Below are 12,655 nucleotides of genomic sequence, written 5' to 3'. Positions count from 1 at the left end.
ATGGACCTCAGACTACGTCAAGATGCAGATATGCAAACACACGCTGAAGGTGAATGGAAGCAAAGCCCTTGCGAGGAATAAGTAGTAACAGGAAGCCTACTTTCGTTTCTCATGCCTGGCTCATGTGTCACTCTTTGAAGGAATGAGCCGCTGACTCGCGCCGCCGCCGCTTGAAGCTGCTGTTCCCAGGATGCATTTGAGGATCATGCGTGCGCTTGAACTTGCCCTTTGGGCTGTCTTTGCTCCTAGTTGCTTTTTCTTTAGTTTTCGGTCCCTTTCCGCGAGCGATCGGTTCACTGATCGCGTCACTGTTTGCAGTTGAGACGTGCGGTGTTGTTGAAGCCTCATCCCCAAGTTCCTTCGCCTTCTTTTTCTTGGCCAGAGAGGCAGCTACGGCCCACGCCCGCCGTTTAGCCTTCATTACAACCGCTCTGAGCAGTTAATGCGTAAAAGAAAAAACAGAAGACGCATTGCGCTACTACGGCAGCCACAGCGTCTGGTTGCAACGATTGGATGTAGGCAAGTAGCAACGGCTAGACCTGCCTTGCAACTGGCCGTATGGGCTTCCGTGAACGGCCAGACGGCCGATTGCTATGGGGAGTCCAACGGCCTCTATTTTTCTTCTGCCCCTTGACCCGCAAGTTACGGGTCAGCCTCGAGTTTAGGAATGGCGGAATTTTGCTGTTCGGGCTTTTCTGCATTATCTGCACGATGGGACGCAACCGGGGCACGTCGTCTAAAGTAAAGAATGTCAACGCCTGCGAGCGCATAGTGAAAAGAGGTCAACTCCTATATCATCGGCACACAAGCGCAGTGCACTTACGGCATCTCGCGGACGTCCTAACAATAGTCTAAAATAAGCGGGCCTAAGATGAAGGCTTACTGCCTGACGGGGAGCTACAGGGTCAAGAGCATTGCAGTGCATTGGGTTACTGGGTGCCACAGGCGGTTTGCCTACCTTCCCTTCCTTGCCCGCTCTGCCTGTTCGGCCAATACGGTGTATATACACCGATGTGGAGATAGGAAGATCGAAGTTGATCACGAGGGCTACGCCTTTGAAGTCTATGCCACGCGCCACCAAATCTGTACAGATCAGGAACCATATCTGCGACCGCACAGCAAGCACAATACATAAGCTGCGACACTTCATATGCTCTTATCGATGCCTGTGTAGACGAGCTTATGTGAATCGCCTGCCGTCCTCTGTCCACTGACTCCCTACGACATTTTCTCTTTGTCCAGTAGCTGCTACACAATCATATAACTGATGGGCAGCAGTGGAGGCTGGCATGCATATCAAATTTTGGGTCTAAAAAACCTGCCGATATGGCTCGTCGTTGGCAGAGACTAAGTCCACACCTTTCCAGTTCTGAAAGCGTCAACTGTCGCATCTCTCTGTTGCTTGCTCTTCGCGGCATGCAACAAATCAACCGTCATCCCTTCAGTTATCATTTCCCTCAGTAGTTCACTTGCCCGTTCTTGTGTCTGTAACCCGGAAAACGCATTACATTAAAATTCACAACGGCAGGAAACTACACGGAAACGCAAGAAACCGTGGAACGCATGGGTCCCTGCAAAGGAACCAGTTCGGCGTAGATTTAGGTGAACGATCCTGCAGTATCTCAATTACAGGGGGTAAGAGCTCTCTAACGCTGCTATGTAAACACTTTATCCCTCTAACCGAGCCACACAGTAATTTGGGGACAAAACTTCGCAGAGACCTCAAGATCTTGAGTGGTGACACGGGATGAAATAATAGCTAAACGAAATGCCCCTTTTCCTTACCTCGACAAAAATCAAGCAGGGAGGGATGAGCTTCCTTTCGACGCGGAGGTTCTTTAGGGCCCACAGCTTGCCGGCTTCTGTCGAGCAGAAGACAAGCTCTTGTTCAATCTGCGGCGCGGCAGCGCTGGCTCGACCTGCATTCGTTACCTCACAAAGGCACCACGTGCAAAGTGCAAGCAAGCAGCAAATAGGAATCTGCAGCGTAGCAGATGTTCAAGTGCTTAGGCGGACGACGGTGTATATATTCGTTCTGCGTGCCACAGTTGACCCAAAAGCACGTCAACGCTGCCAAAGTCTGCTCACCAACCGTCACGTGGACTGCACCGTAGGTTATAGACTCGGCCAGCAATACCACCGAAGGCGGAAGCGTTGCGGAGAAGAGACATATGTGGAGGCGTTTCGCAGTCGCTGTTGCGCTCTTTATCTCAAAGAGGAGTGCATCGACTTGTGGCGAAAAACTGAAAGACGGTAACGCAACAAGTATGCCGGTCCGCTGTCCATGTTACACGCAAAAAACAAAAATGCGCTGTTGGAACAGCCGGAAAGCCTCTAGGAGTTTTTGAATCTGTTTGAAGACCCACCCAGAGTCCAAGAGCCGATCTGCTTCATCTAGAACCAGGTGCTGGCAGTCAGACAGCGAAAGCTGCGCGCATAAAGCGAGCCACTATCAATCTTTCCTAGTGTCTAGCTCTCACTACAAGCCCGCCAGGCCCGATATGCAGGTTGCTCCAAATACATGCGGGCACATTTCGACAGTCTCCTGAGTCAACGCAGTCTGTTGGGTCCTTTTCACTGCCTCTCTCAACAGGGAGGCCTTGGCAAGGCAGGATCCGACGCACTCTTTTTTCCTTCAGAAGAGTTAATAGAGAGAGGGGTGTAGCAAACACAGCATCCGCCGCGCCGTATCTACTCCCTGAATGAGACTGGGGGAACGCGGCTTTAAAACCGGTGCCCTCTGCACAAGCAGCACGAGGCAAACACATACGGCCTAACACGTCCAGACAGCGTGCGTGTGTTTATACAAATTAGGGCTGCAAACCATATGGCCAGCACCTCCCCTTGCACCAATGTGTTAACGTGGATGTACGTGCTTGTGAAGCATATTTTTAGAGCCGCTTCTGTCCATTTTCAACATGAAAATTCAAGGTTGTGCGATTTCTATTGGTGCTGAAAACTGCTGACACAAATGCACTTGCAGCCCTCTACAATTAAGGCGAATGCACTTTCCTGTCAGTCTCTGAAAGGTCCTGAGACTCTGTCGAGCCAACTCTCGGGTTGGAGACAAAACAACCAAGCGACCAAAGGCACTGCGAGGTGCCTGAAGGACAAAGACGGGCAACGTTTATGCTATTCCTCTTGCTTAAACTACGAATAGATTAACAGTGCAAATGCATGAGTCACAAGAACTTCGCAGTTTACCAACCACACAGTAGATACACCGCGCAGAAACAGGCTAATAATCACATATGGCCAGCGGCTTCCAGTCGGCTGAAGCCAGACAGCATCTGAGAGCGAGGACTGAACGAAGATGTCTGGGCGACAGCATGCAGGCACACTGTGGCACTCACCACCGCTTGCACGGCGTATGCACGGAAACCAACATTAGACTTGGAGGAGACACCATACCTTGAGACAAGTTATCACGGGCAGCAAAAATGCGAGGGTTTTGCCGCTCCCCGTTGGGGCCGACGCTAAGAGATGGCGCCCCTGTAGCAGCAGTGGCAGTGCCTGAGACATGAATAGACACAAATACTGCTGCGCAAGCGAATAATGTTGTGGCTGCCAAAGTCTACTTCATCAACTATTAATAATCTTCCAGTGGTTCCTGCTGCATTAGCCTGAATATGATGCCGTCCCCAGCAAGTACCCGAGCCGCGCCGTAGCGCCAACTTAAGGCTTATGTAATGGCTGTTTAGCAAAATGCTATCAGTCCACTGCAACAAATGTATCTGTACACAGCATGAACTCCTTTGCACTAGGATTTGCACCAGCAGGGTTCACCTGCATCTGAATAGGTGTTGGTTCCTTGTAGCCGAGCGCCTCCAGGCGTGACAGCAGCCAGGGAGGCATCTTCCTGGGCGCCTCCGGAGGAGTGTTATCGCCATCTGCAGCTCCACTTTTACTGTCAGCCGCGTCTGCCTCAGGCGGCAACTCGTCATTGAAGGAGCCGAAGGGTGCCGGAACAGCAATCAGACCCTTCACTGAGATGTTGTGCTTTGCTCGGACGCTCTCTGCAGAACAAGAGTTAGCGGAGGTTTCAGGGGTTTGCGTTCTTCGGCTTTTTCCGCCAGTGACGTTCTGTTGATGTTGCTGCTGTTGCTGCTGTTCGTGTCGTCTGTGCAGACGTTGCAGCACGGGCGAGGCCAGAGAATCGCGGCATTTGTGCAGAGAAGCCCCTCGCGTGAGAACACAGAAGATAGTTTCTTTTGCCATTTGTTCTTTAGAGCCCTTGGCTCCCAGGTTGGGCATAAGTTATAATGCGTGTCTGAAACAGACGGAGTTATGATGAAGGCCACAGGCCTCCCTTGCCCCTCTAGCGCCACCTTCTGGGCGTTTTGTGGATGGAACGAAGTCATGTGAGAGTTCTACTAATACAAGAGTTAAAGATTAGTAGCGCTTTTTTGATATTAGCAATGGAAGGTACCGGGGCCCTCGCCCCACTTGGGGCCTTGGGGCCCTCTTTGGAGGCCCCCCAGAATCTTCAGTCGAAGTACTACTATTGCTAGTACTATGCAGATCATGACAAACATTACAAAATAGCCTAATAGTCTTTAAATTCCAGCCTATCTCTGTGGACGCGGCCCCCCAAGTTGTTTCTGTGTTGCTGCCAGGTGGGTTGGTGGTTCTCTCGCGGTCTGCGACCGCTGACAGCGGAGACAAGGGGTTTTGTGAGACATCTGGGGTTCTCCCACTTTCAGTACACTGGCGCTAGGAATAGCAGATATCACTGCAACGGGGGAAGCTGCAGTGTGACACTGCAAGCTTGGCCGCTCTGCCTCTAGCCACCAGCAAAGCCACCATGAGCTTTGCCGGGCTCAGCGGGTTCGATGGGCAGAGTGTCCTTCCATATGGACAGGGCGCTCCTGTTCAAGGGTCGTCGGAAGGCCCAGGCGATCATGGGGCCCCTGGTGAGGTGCGCGGGGTGGCCGACTTCTTTGGAGGCGGAGCAGCCCCTGGTTTTGGAGGAGGCAAGCATCACAGACCCGACTCGTAATATGTATATGCATGAGATGGTCTCCAGATGCATGCATGTATGCTTTGTATATAGGTGATACATAGTACCTGCATTCTAGGAAAGCTGCAGGGGTACCTTCTTGCATGTTTGCATGTGTATTCTTGTAAACTGCCTCAAGATTTTTTCATGATTTGCATGCACTGCTTGCAGGGATGTCGTATTCATAGCTAGATATATGAGGATGTAAGATGCGCCCACGGTGAATTGCTTGTACGTTTTCATTGTGGCCTCACTTCCGGGTGTTGAGGTGTATACGAAGATTGCGCATGTATTTGGCTCTGCAGAGGATTATTTTGGGGGTGGAGGCTTTCTTCACACGGGAAGTTTTCTCACTCAAGCGCAGCAGCCCTCAGGACCCCAGCTATCGTTGATCCCTGTAAAGATCGGTTAGCCTGTTTCCTTCTTTTTCCCTATATTCAGCATACCTCCGATGCGTCTAACTAGTGGTGTTTCGCCCTTATTTCACACTTCGAGAGTCCAAAATGAATGCTGTGTGTGGCACATATGCACTTAAGGCTCCTTGTGCCATCTACTCACGCTTGCGCTGCAGCACATGTGTACAAGGCCTGGATGCAGGACCCTAGCTCACTGCAAGTGTCCTACTTTCCTTGTGGCCCGCTCCTGCACCTTGTGAAACTTGTGGGCGTTGTAGATGTTCCGTCAAGAGGTGAGCAAGGGGCCAATGTGCGGTTGCAAAGGCTGGTGGATAAGGGGCTTTGCGGGGCAGATTCGAGCCAGAGCCATCTCAACACACTGGCTGGGGCTGCAGCAGCGGCGGGCCAGTCACTTCAGGCTTCCGTGTAGGGCGTCGGACGCAGCAACTACTTGCCACTTCTCCTACACTTGTTTTCCGTTTTTTCAGAATCACTTGAGACGGCTTTGCAGAGTGCCCGGGTTCAGTTCAGCCTGGATGACTTCACCGGAAGAATTGAATGCGAATACACAGTTGGAGACGAGCTCACAGAGTTCCGTCAGAATCAAATCCTTGTATGTTTGCAAGATTTTCCATGTCTTGTAAATTTTCCTCTTGTCCTGTAGCCCCGTTTTCATCCCCCTTTTCCTCAGCCGTGTGACAAATCGTCTGATCACTGGTGTGGTCCTCTTTCCATTTTTCATGTTCCTTGCAGTCCAAGTTCAGGCCCCTGCATGCGCTTTTATTCTACACTTTTGTGCTCTTTTTTGATGTTGTCGCGGTGGGATTCTTTGGACATCTCTATGGGACTTTCTAGCCACACAATGGCTACAGTTTTGGGTTGTTCAGCGTATGGAATAATGCAGGTTGAGAGCGTCCTGGGCTTCTTTGCAGGATGCTTTGTGTTGCGGGGGCCTGGTGACGATCTTTGGCTCCATCAACTTGCTGGGAAAAAGCGAACCGTCCCTGCGAGTGCATGCAATTAGACAAACGCAGTCTGTAGGTGCGTGCATACAGCCATGGGCCCAGAGCGAGCCACCTCCGCTCATGGGAGTGTGGCCAAGTTGTTACATCTGCGTTGGTGCTTGTTCTGTTGCAGCGGATCTCATTTATCACGAGTCTGCGTGCCAAGCTGTCTATCTTCGTCTCAAATATCCCAATGAAGACTTGGATAGCTCTGGTGCTACTGCACCTGGCCAGCAGCAGGCGATGCAGCCAGCTTTGCAGCGCCAACAGCCCTTCGGTGTACCGCAGGTAGGCCTTCCATGTTCGTCAGCGCGGCGTTGTGCTTTGTCTTCTTACAGTGTGCCTCACTTTAAAGGGATTTTACGTTGAAGGCTTCTGGGGTTTGTGCTCTTGTGTATTGGTGCACAGAGAATTCAAGGGGCGGCCCATTCTGCCCAAGCAGCTTTTCCCTTCGGCTAACTCTCAAGTGACCGTGATGCTAAATCTGTTGGCTTTACTGTTCGTTTCCGTTTTCATTATCCTAACCTTACGCAGGGATGCATTCGCTAGGGGTCTTTGCTTGGATGCATTTAGGACTAGCTGCAGTAGTACTAATTATCAGCGTCTAGGCGTCACCGCAGGCAGCAAATAAGGAACGATATATAGAGTAGGAAGCGTTGCCTAATAACAGTATAAAGTGTGGAAAACACTGTCCAAAGGCGGTGCACAAGGCAATGAAAACGTTGCTCTTGGATAGCTGCAATTTGAGCGTTTTTTCTGACGAGCACTGCGGAGGAGCCTTTACACGGCTCAGCAAAACGGAACGCAAGGTTTCTACAAATTCCCTAAACGCAGGACTCAGCTACCAGCGTCTAATCATTAAGTGCGGAAGACAATCGCTGAATGTGAGAAGGCCTACGTCGTGGCATACGTTGTTGGTTGCTAATTGTGGGGCGATTTGGCCCACCGGACCACCAAGAGCTCTTCCTTCTCTTTAGTTTTCCCATTGCTGCACCCAATATTCGGTTCTAGTTGGCCGGCGACACTTCGGGCGTCTGCCGTCTTTGGGTTGTGAATATAATAAAATACTGGTTGCCACACTTCGGTAGAGGACATTAGCACTGTATTTAGACTGCTCGCATGGAGGGCCTAAGCGTGCCCGTGAACCAGCGTGTTTTGCTTGCTCAGTCCTTCCGGGGCGTATGATTCTTTTGGCAGAGGCTCGTGAATAGCCGGTTGCCGACGCCACGTTGGGACATTGTAGGTGTGTGTGCGTTGAAGAGTGCAAGGGAGCAAATATTGGAGATTTAGCTTGGGTGGCCACCTAGAGGAAGAGCGAGCGGTAAAATCGTGATGTATTTATTACTCATAGCAAGTACAGGTGTTGGACAATTTCATGACCGATATAGGATTAAAATCTAGGCAGTTTGACTTATTTGTTTTGCTTCCGCTTCCCCTGCGTTGACTGGCACTTCTACTGAAGTAGATGGGGCTGCACTGGGTTTCGTTTTGGTCCATCTACAGGTCTCCAGAACCTGCTATGACCACGCTTATATGGTTCGTTTCTCTTAAAAACACTTTTGGGTCTATAGGTGACTAATTAAGAACAATGCCAGAACTGTCAGAAGCAGGACGTGGTGGCTCCCCGAGAAAACCAAAATGCAGGGAAGGCATGGCATTACACCAGTACACGCAAAGATAGGCTGATTTTGGGACGTTTACAAGAAAGCTGGTCCTCGTTACCGCCAGTCATGAATATCCACCAACGAACGAACATTACAGCGAAATGCTGGAAAAGACTCGAAAAGCTGCTCAACGCATTGTAGATTCAGTACCAGAGCACAGCAGATAATTGATCAAAACCAGTATACGCAATAGCCGTACAGGCTGATCGCAAATGAAAAGAACGTCATTAATTAAAAGCCTCAAACGTTCCAAGCCTTTAAACCACACAAACCGCCCTCTCCAACTAACCGCTTCGCTACTCCCCACTTGCCAGCACCGCTCACCACACTGGCTCAACAACACGCAACACTAACCAAACAAAACCCTCAGCGGGCTCCAAACCGTCTGAACCAGGAATTGAACCTGGGTTTACACGGCCACAACGTGTTGTCCTAACCTCTACACGATTCGGACCAATGGTCACTCCCGTCACCGCCGACGAAACGCATTCGCCGCTCCTCTGCCAAACACTGCTAATGAATCTACTCCGCCTCAGCCCAGGGCTCCCCACGTTCTACACCCACCTCTTGTCCTCTCAACCTCTGCCTGCGCAGCCGCCCCACCCAGTTTCTCTCGCCTACGCCCTCCTTTCCCCACTCCAACGCGCCGCAGCAGCAACGTCCATAAATGCACCTTCCTCCAGCCCTGCGCCAACCCAGTCCTCGTCCTGCACCCACCCTCCAAATCCGACTCCTCCTCGACGCACAACAACAACGACGCACACTGCCTGCAATCACCCGTGCCTAGTGCCTTGTCCGCACGCTTTCCTTCCTCCGCCCGCCTCTCCCTGCTGCGAAACACCCCACACGCATCCTCGACAGGCACCCTCTTCAGCGCGCAACACGCAACACAACACAACTATCGAATACGTCAGCACGCGCTTTAACGCCACGACAAACACCAAAGCCCGCCTCGCGCCCCTTTCCCCCCCCAAACACTGCACTGCCCAACCACCCCTCAAACGTTCCAAGCCTTTAAACCACACAAACCGCCCTCTCCAACTAACCGCTTCGCTACTCCCCACTTGCCAGCACCGCTCGCAACACTGGCTCAACAACACACAACACTAACCAAACAAAACCCTCAGCGGGCTCCAAACACTGTCCGAACCAGGAATTGAACCTGGGTTTACACGGCCACAACGTGTTGTCCTAACCTCTAGACGATTCGGACCAATGGTCACTCCCGTCACCGCCGACGAAACGCATTCGCCGCTCCTCTGCCAAACACTGCTAATGAATCTACTCCGCCTCAGCCCAGAGCTCCCCACGTTCTACACCCACCTCTTGTCCTCTCAACCTCTGCCTGCGCAGCCGGCCCACCCAGTTTCTCTCGCCTACGCCCTCCTTTCCCCACTCCAACGCGCCGCAGCAGCAACGTCCATAAATGCACCTTCCTCCAGCCCTGCGCCAACCCAGTCCTCGTCCTGCACCCACCCTCCAAATCCGACTCCTCCTCGACGCACAACAACAACAACGCACACTGCCTGCAACCACCCGTGCCTAGTGCCTTGTCCGCACGCTTTCCTTCCTCCGCTCGCCTCTCCCTGCTGCGAAACACCCCACACGCATCCTCGACAGGCACCCTCTTCAGCGCGCAACACGCAACACAACACAACTATCGAATACGTCAGCACGCGCTTTAACGCCACGACAAACACCAAAGCCCGCCTCGCGCCCCTTTCCCCCCCCAAACACTGCACTGCCCAACCACCCCTCAAACGTTCCAAGCCTTTAAACCACACAAACCGCCCTCTCCAACTAACCGCTTCGCTACTCCCCACTTGCCAGCACCGCTCACCACACTGGCTCAACAACACGCAACACTAACCAAACAAAACGCCTCCGCGGGCTCCAAACACTGTCCGAACCAGCAATTGAACCTGGGTTTACACGGCCACAACGTGTTGTCCTAACCTCTACACGATTCGGACCAATGGTCACTCCCGTCACCGCCGACGAAACGCATTCGCCGCTCCTCTGCCAAACACTGCTAATGAATCTACTCCGCCTCAGCCCAGGGCTCCCCACGTTCTACACCCACCTCTTGTCCTCTCAACCTCTGCCTGCGCAGCCGCCCCACCCAGTTTCTCTCGCCTACGCCCTCCTTTCCCCACTCCAACGCGCCGCAGCAGCAACCTCCATAAATGCACGTTCCTCCAGCCCTGCGCCAACCCAGTCCTCGTCCTGCACCCACCCTCCAAATCCGACTCCTCCTCGACGCACAACAACAACAACGCACACTGCATGCAACCACCCGTGCCTAGTCCCTTGTCCGCACGCTTTCCTTCCTCCGCTCGCCTCTCCCTGCTGCGAAACACCCCACACGCATCCTCGACAGGCACCCTCTTCAGCGCGCAACACGCAACACAACACAACTATCGAATACGTCAGCACGCGCTTTAACGCCACGACAAACACCAAAGCCCGCCTCGCGCCCCTTTCCCCCCCCAAACACTGCACTGCCCAACCACCCCTCAAACGTTCCAAGCCTTTAAACCACACAAACCGCCCTCTCCAACTAACCGCTTCGCTACTCCCCACTTGCCAGCACCGCTCACCACACTGGCTCAACAACACGCAACACTAACCAAACAAAACCCTCAGCGGGCTCCAAACACTGTCCGAACCAGGAATTGAACCTGGGTTTACACGGCCACAACGTGTTGTCCTAACCTCTAGACGATTCGGACCAATGGTCACTCCCGTCACCGCCGACGAAACGCATTCGCCGCTCCTCTGCCAAACACTGCTAATGAATCTACTCCGCCTCAGCCCAGAGCTCCCCACGTTCTACACCCACCTCTTGTCCTCTCAACCTCTGCCTGCGCAGCCGCCCCACCCAGTTTCTCTCGCCTACGCCCTCCTTTCCCCACTCCAACGCGCCGCAGCAGCAACGTCCATAAATGCACCTTCCTCCAGCCCTGCGCCAACCCAGTCCTCGTCCTGCACCCACCCTCCAAATCCGACTCCTCCTCGACGCACAACAACAACAACGCACACTGCCTGCAATCACCCGTGCCTAGTGCCTTGTCCGCACGCTTTCCTTCCTCCGCCCGCCTCTCCCTGCTGCGAAACACCCCACACGCATCCTCGACAGGCACCCTCTTCAGCGCGCAACACGCAACACAACACAACTATCGAATACGTCAGCACGCGCTTTAACGCCACGACAAACACCAAAGCCCGCCTCGCGCCCCTTTTCCTCCCCAAACACTGCACTGCCCAACCACCCCTCAAACGTTCCAAGCCTTTAAACCACACAAACCGCCCTCTCCAACTAACCGCTTCGCTACTCCCCACTTGCCAGCACCGCTCGCAACACTGGCTCAACAACACACAACACTAACCAAACAAAACGCCTCAGCGGGCTCCAAACACTGTCCGAACCAGGAATTGAACCTGGGTTTACACGGCCACAACGTGTTGTCCTAACCTCTAGACGATTCGGACCAATGGTCACTCCCGTCACCGCCGACGAAACGCATTCGCCGCTCCTCTGCCAAACACTGCTAATGAATCTACTCCGCCTCAGCCCAGGGCTCCCCACGTCCTACACCCACCTCTTGTCCTCTCAACCTCTGCCTGCGCAGCCGGCCCACCCAGTTTCTCTCGCCTACGCCCTCCTTTCCCCACTCCAACGCGCCGCAGCAGCAACGTCCATAAATGCACCTTTCTCCAGCCCTGCGCCAACCCAGTCCTCGTCCTGCACCCACCCTCCAAATCCGATTCCTCCTCGACGCACAACAACAACAACGCACACTGCCTGCAATCACCCGTGCCTAGTGCCTTGTCCGCACGCTTTCCTTCCTCCGCCCGCCTCTCCCTGCTGCGAAACACCCCACACGCATCCTCGACAGGCACCCTCTTCAGCGCGCAACACGCAACACAACACAACTATCGAATACGTCAGCACGCGCTTTAACGCCACGACAAACACCAAAGCCCGCCTCGCGCCCCTTTCCACCCCCAAACACTGCACTGCCCAACCACCCCTCAAACGTTCCAAGCCTTTAAACCACACAAACCGCCCTCTCCAACTAACTGCTTCGCTACTCCCCACTTGCCAGCACCGCTCACCACACTGGCTCAACAACACGCAACACTAACCAAACAAAACGCCTCCGCGGGCTCCAAACACTGTCCAAACCAGGAATTGAACCTGGGTTTACACGGCCACAACGTGTTGTCCTAACCTCTAGACGATTCGGACCAATGGTCACTCCCGTCACCGCCGACGAAACGCATTCGCCGCTCCTCTGCCAAACACTGCTAATGAATCTACTCCGCCTCAGCCCAGAGCTCCCCACGTCCTACACCCACCTCTTGTCCTCTCAACCTCTGCCTGCGCAGCCGCCCCACCCAGTTTCTCTCGCCTACGCCCTCCTTTCCCCACTCCAACGCGCCGCAGCAGCAACGTCCATAAATGCACCTTCCTCCAGCCCTGCGCCAACCCAGTCCTCGTCCTGCACCCACCCTCCAAATCCGACTCCTCCTCGACGCACAACAACAACGACGCACACTGCCTGCAACCACCCGTGCCTAGTGCCTTGT

General features: G+C 53.4%; 4 protein-coding genes across 4 annotated transcripts; 3 read left to right on the top strand and 1 right to left on the bottom strand.

Moving 5' to 3' along the window:
- Positions 1–127: 127 nt before the first annotated feature.
- Positions 128–4,254, bottom strand: ETH_00030150 (ATP-dependent RNA helicase, putative; the record flags this gene model as incomplete). Its single annotated transcript, XM_013373492.1, has 11 exons — positions 128–431; positions 544–758; positions 959–1,105; positions 1,360–1,485; positions 1,786–1,919; positions 2,089–2,243; positions 2,367–2,428; positions 2,625–2,740; positions 3,412–3,513; positions 3,653–3,719; positions 3,787–4,254. 11 exons carry the CDS (start codon positions 4,252–4,254, stop codon positions 128–130), a joined length of 1,896 nt encoding a protein of 631 aa, XP_013228946.1.
- Positions 4,255–4,832: 578 nt separating this feature from the next.
- ETH_00030145 (replication protein A2, putative) lies at positions 4,833–6,857 on the top strand (the record flags this gene model as incomplete). Its single annotated transcript, XM_013373491.1, has 7 exons — positions 4,833–4,995; positions 5,305–5,406; positions 5,571–5,687; positions 5,883–6,007; positions 6,327–6,435; positions 6,532–6,686; positions 6,807–6,857. The coding sequence occupies 7 exons, from the start codon at positions 4,833–4,835 to the stop codon at positions 6,855–6,857; spliced, it is 822 nt and encodes a 273-aa protein (XP_013228945.1).
- Positions 6,858–10,037: 3,180 nt separating this feature from the next.
- On the top strand, positions 10,038–10,691 carry ETH_00030140 (uncharacterized protein; the record flags this gene model as incomplete). Its single annotated transcript, XM_013373490.1, has 1 exon — positions 10,038–10,691. The coding sequence occupies one exon, from the start codon at positions 10,038–10,040 to the stop codon at positions 10,689–10,691; it is 654 nt and encodes a 217-aa protein (XP_013228944.1).
- Positions 10,692–11,556: 865 nt separating this feature from the next.
- ETH_00030135 (uncharacterized protein) lies at positions 11,557–12,210 on the top strand (the record flags this gene model as incomplete). The annotated part of the gene is made up of 1 exon (XM_013373489.1): positions 11,557–12,210. The coding sequence occupies one exon, from the start codon at positions 11,557–11,559 to the stop codon at positions 12,208–12,210; it is 654 nt and encodes a 217-aa protein (XP_013228943.1).
- Positions 12,211–12,655: the final 445 nt, after the last annotated feature.

The sequence above is a fragment of the Eimeria tenella genome, genomic scaffold, assembly GCF_000499545.2.
Source record: "Eimeria tenella Houghton genomic scaffold, Eth_scaff15, whole genome shotgun sequence".
Classification (NCBI taxonomy): domain Eukaryota; phylum Apicomplexa; class Conoidasida; order Eucoccidiorida; family Eimeriidae; genus Eimeria; species Eimeria tenella.
This window is presented reverse-complemented; position numbering and strand designations above follow the sequence as displayed.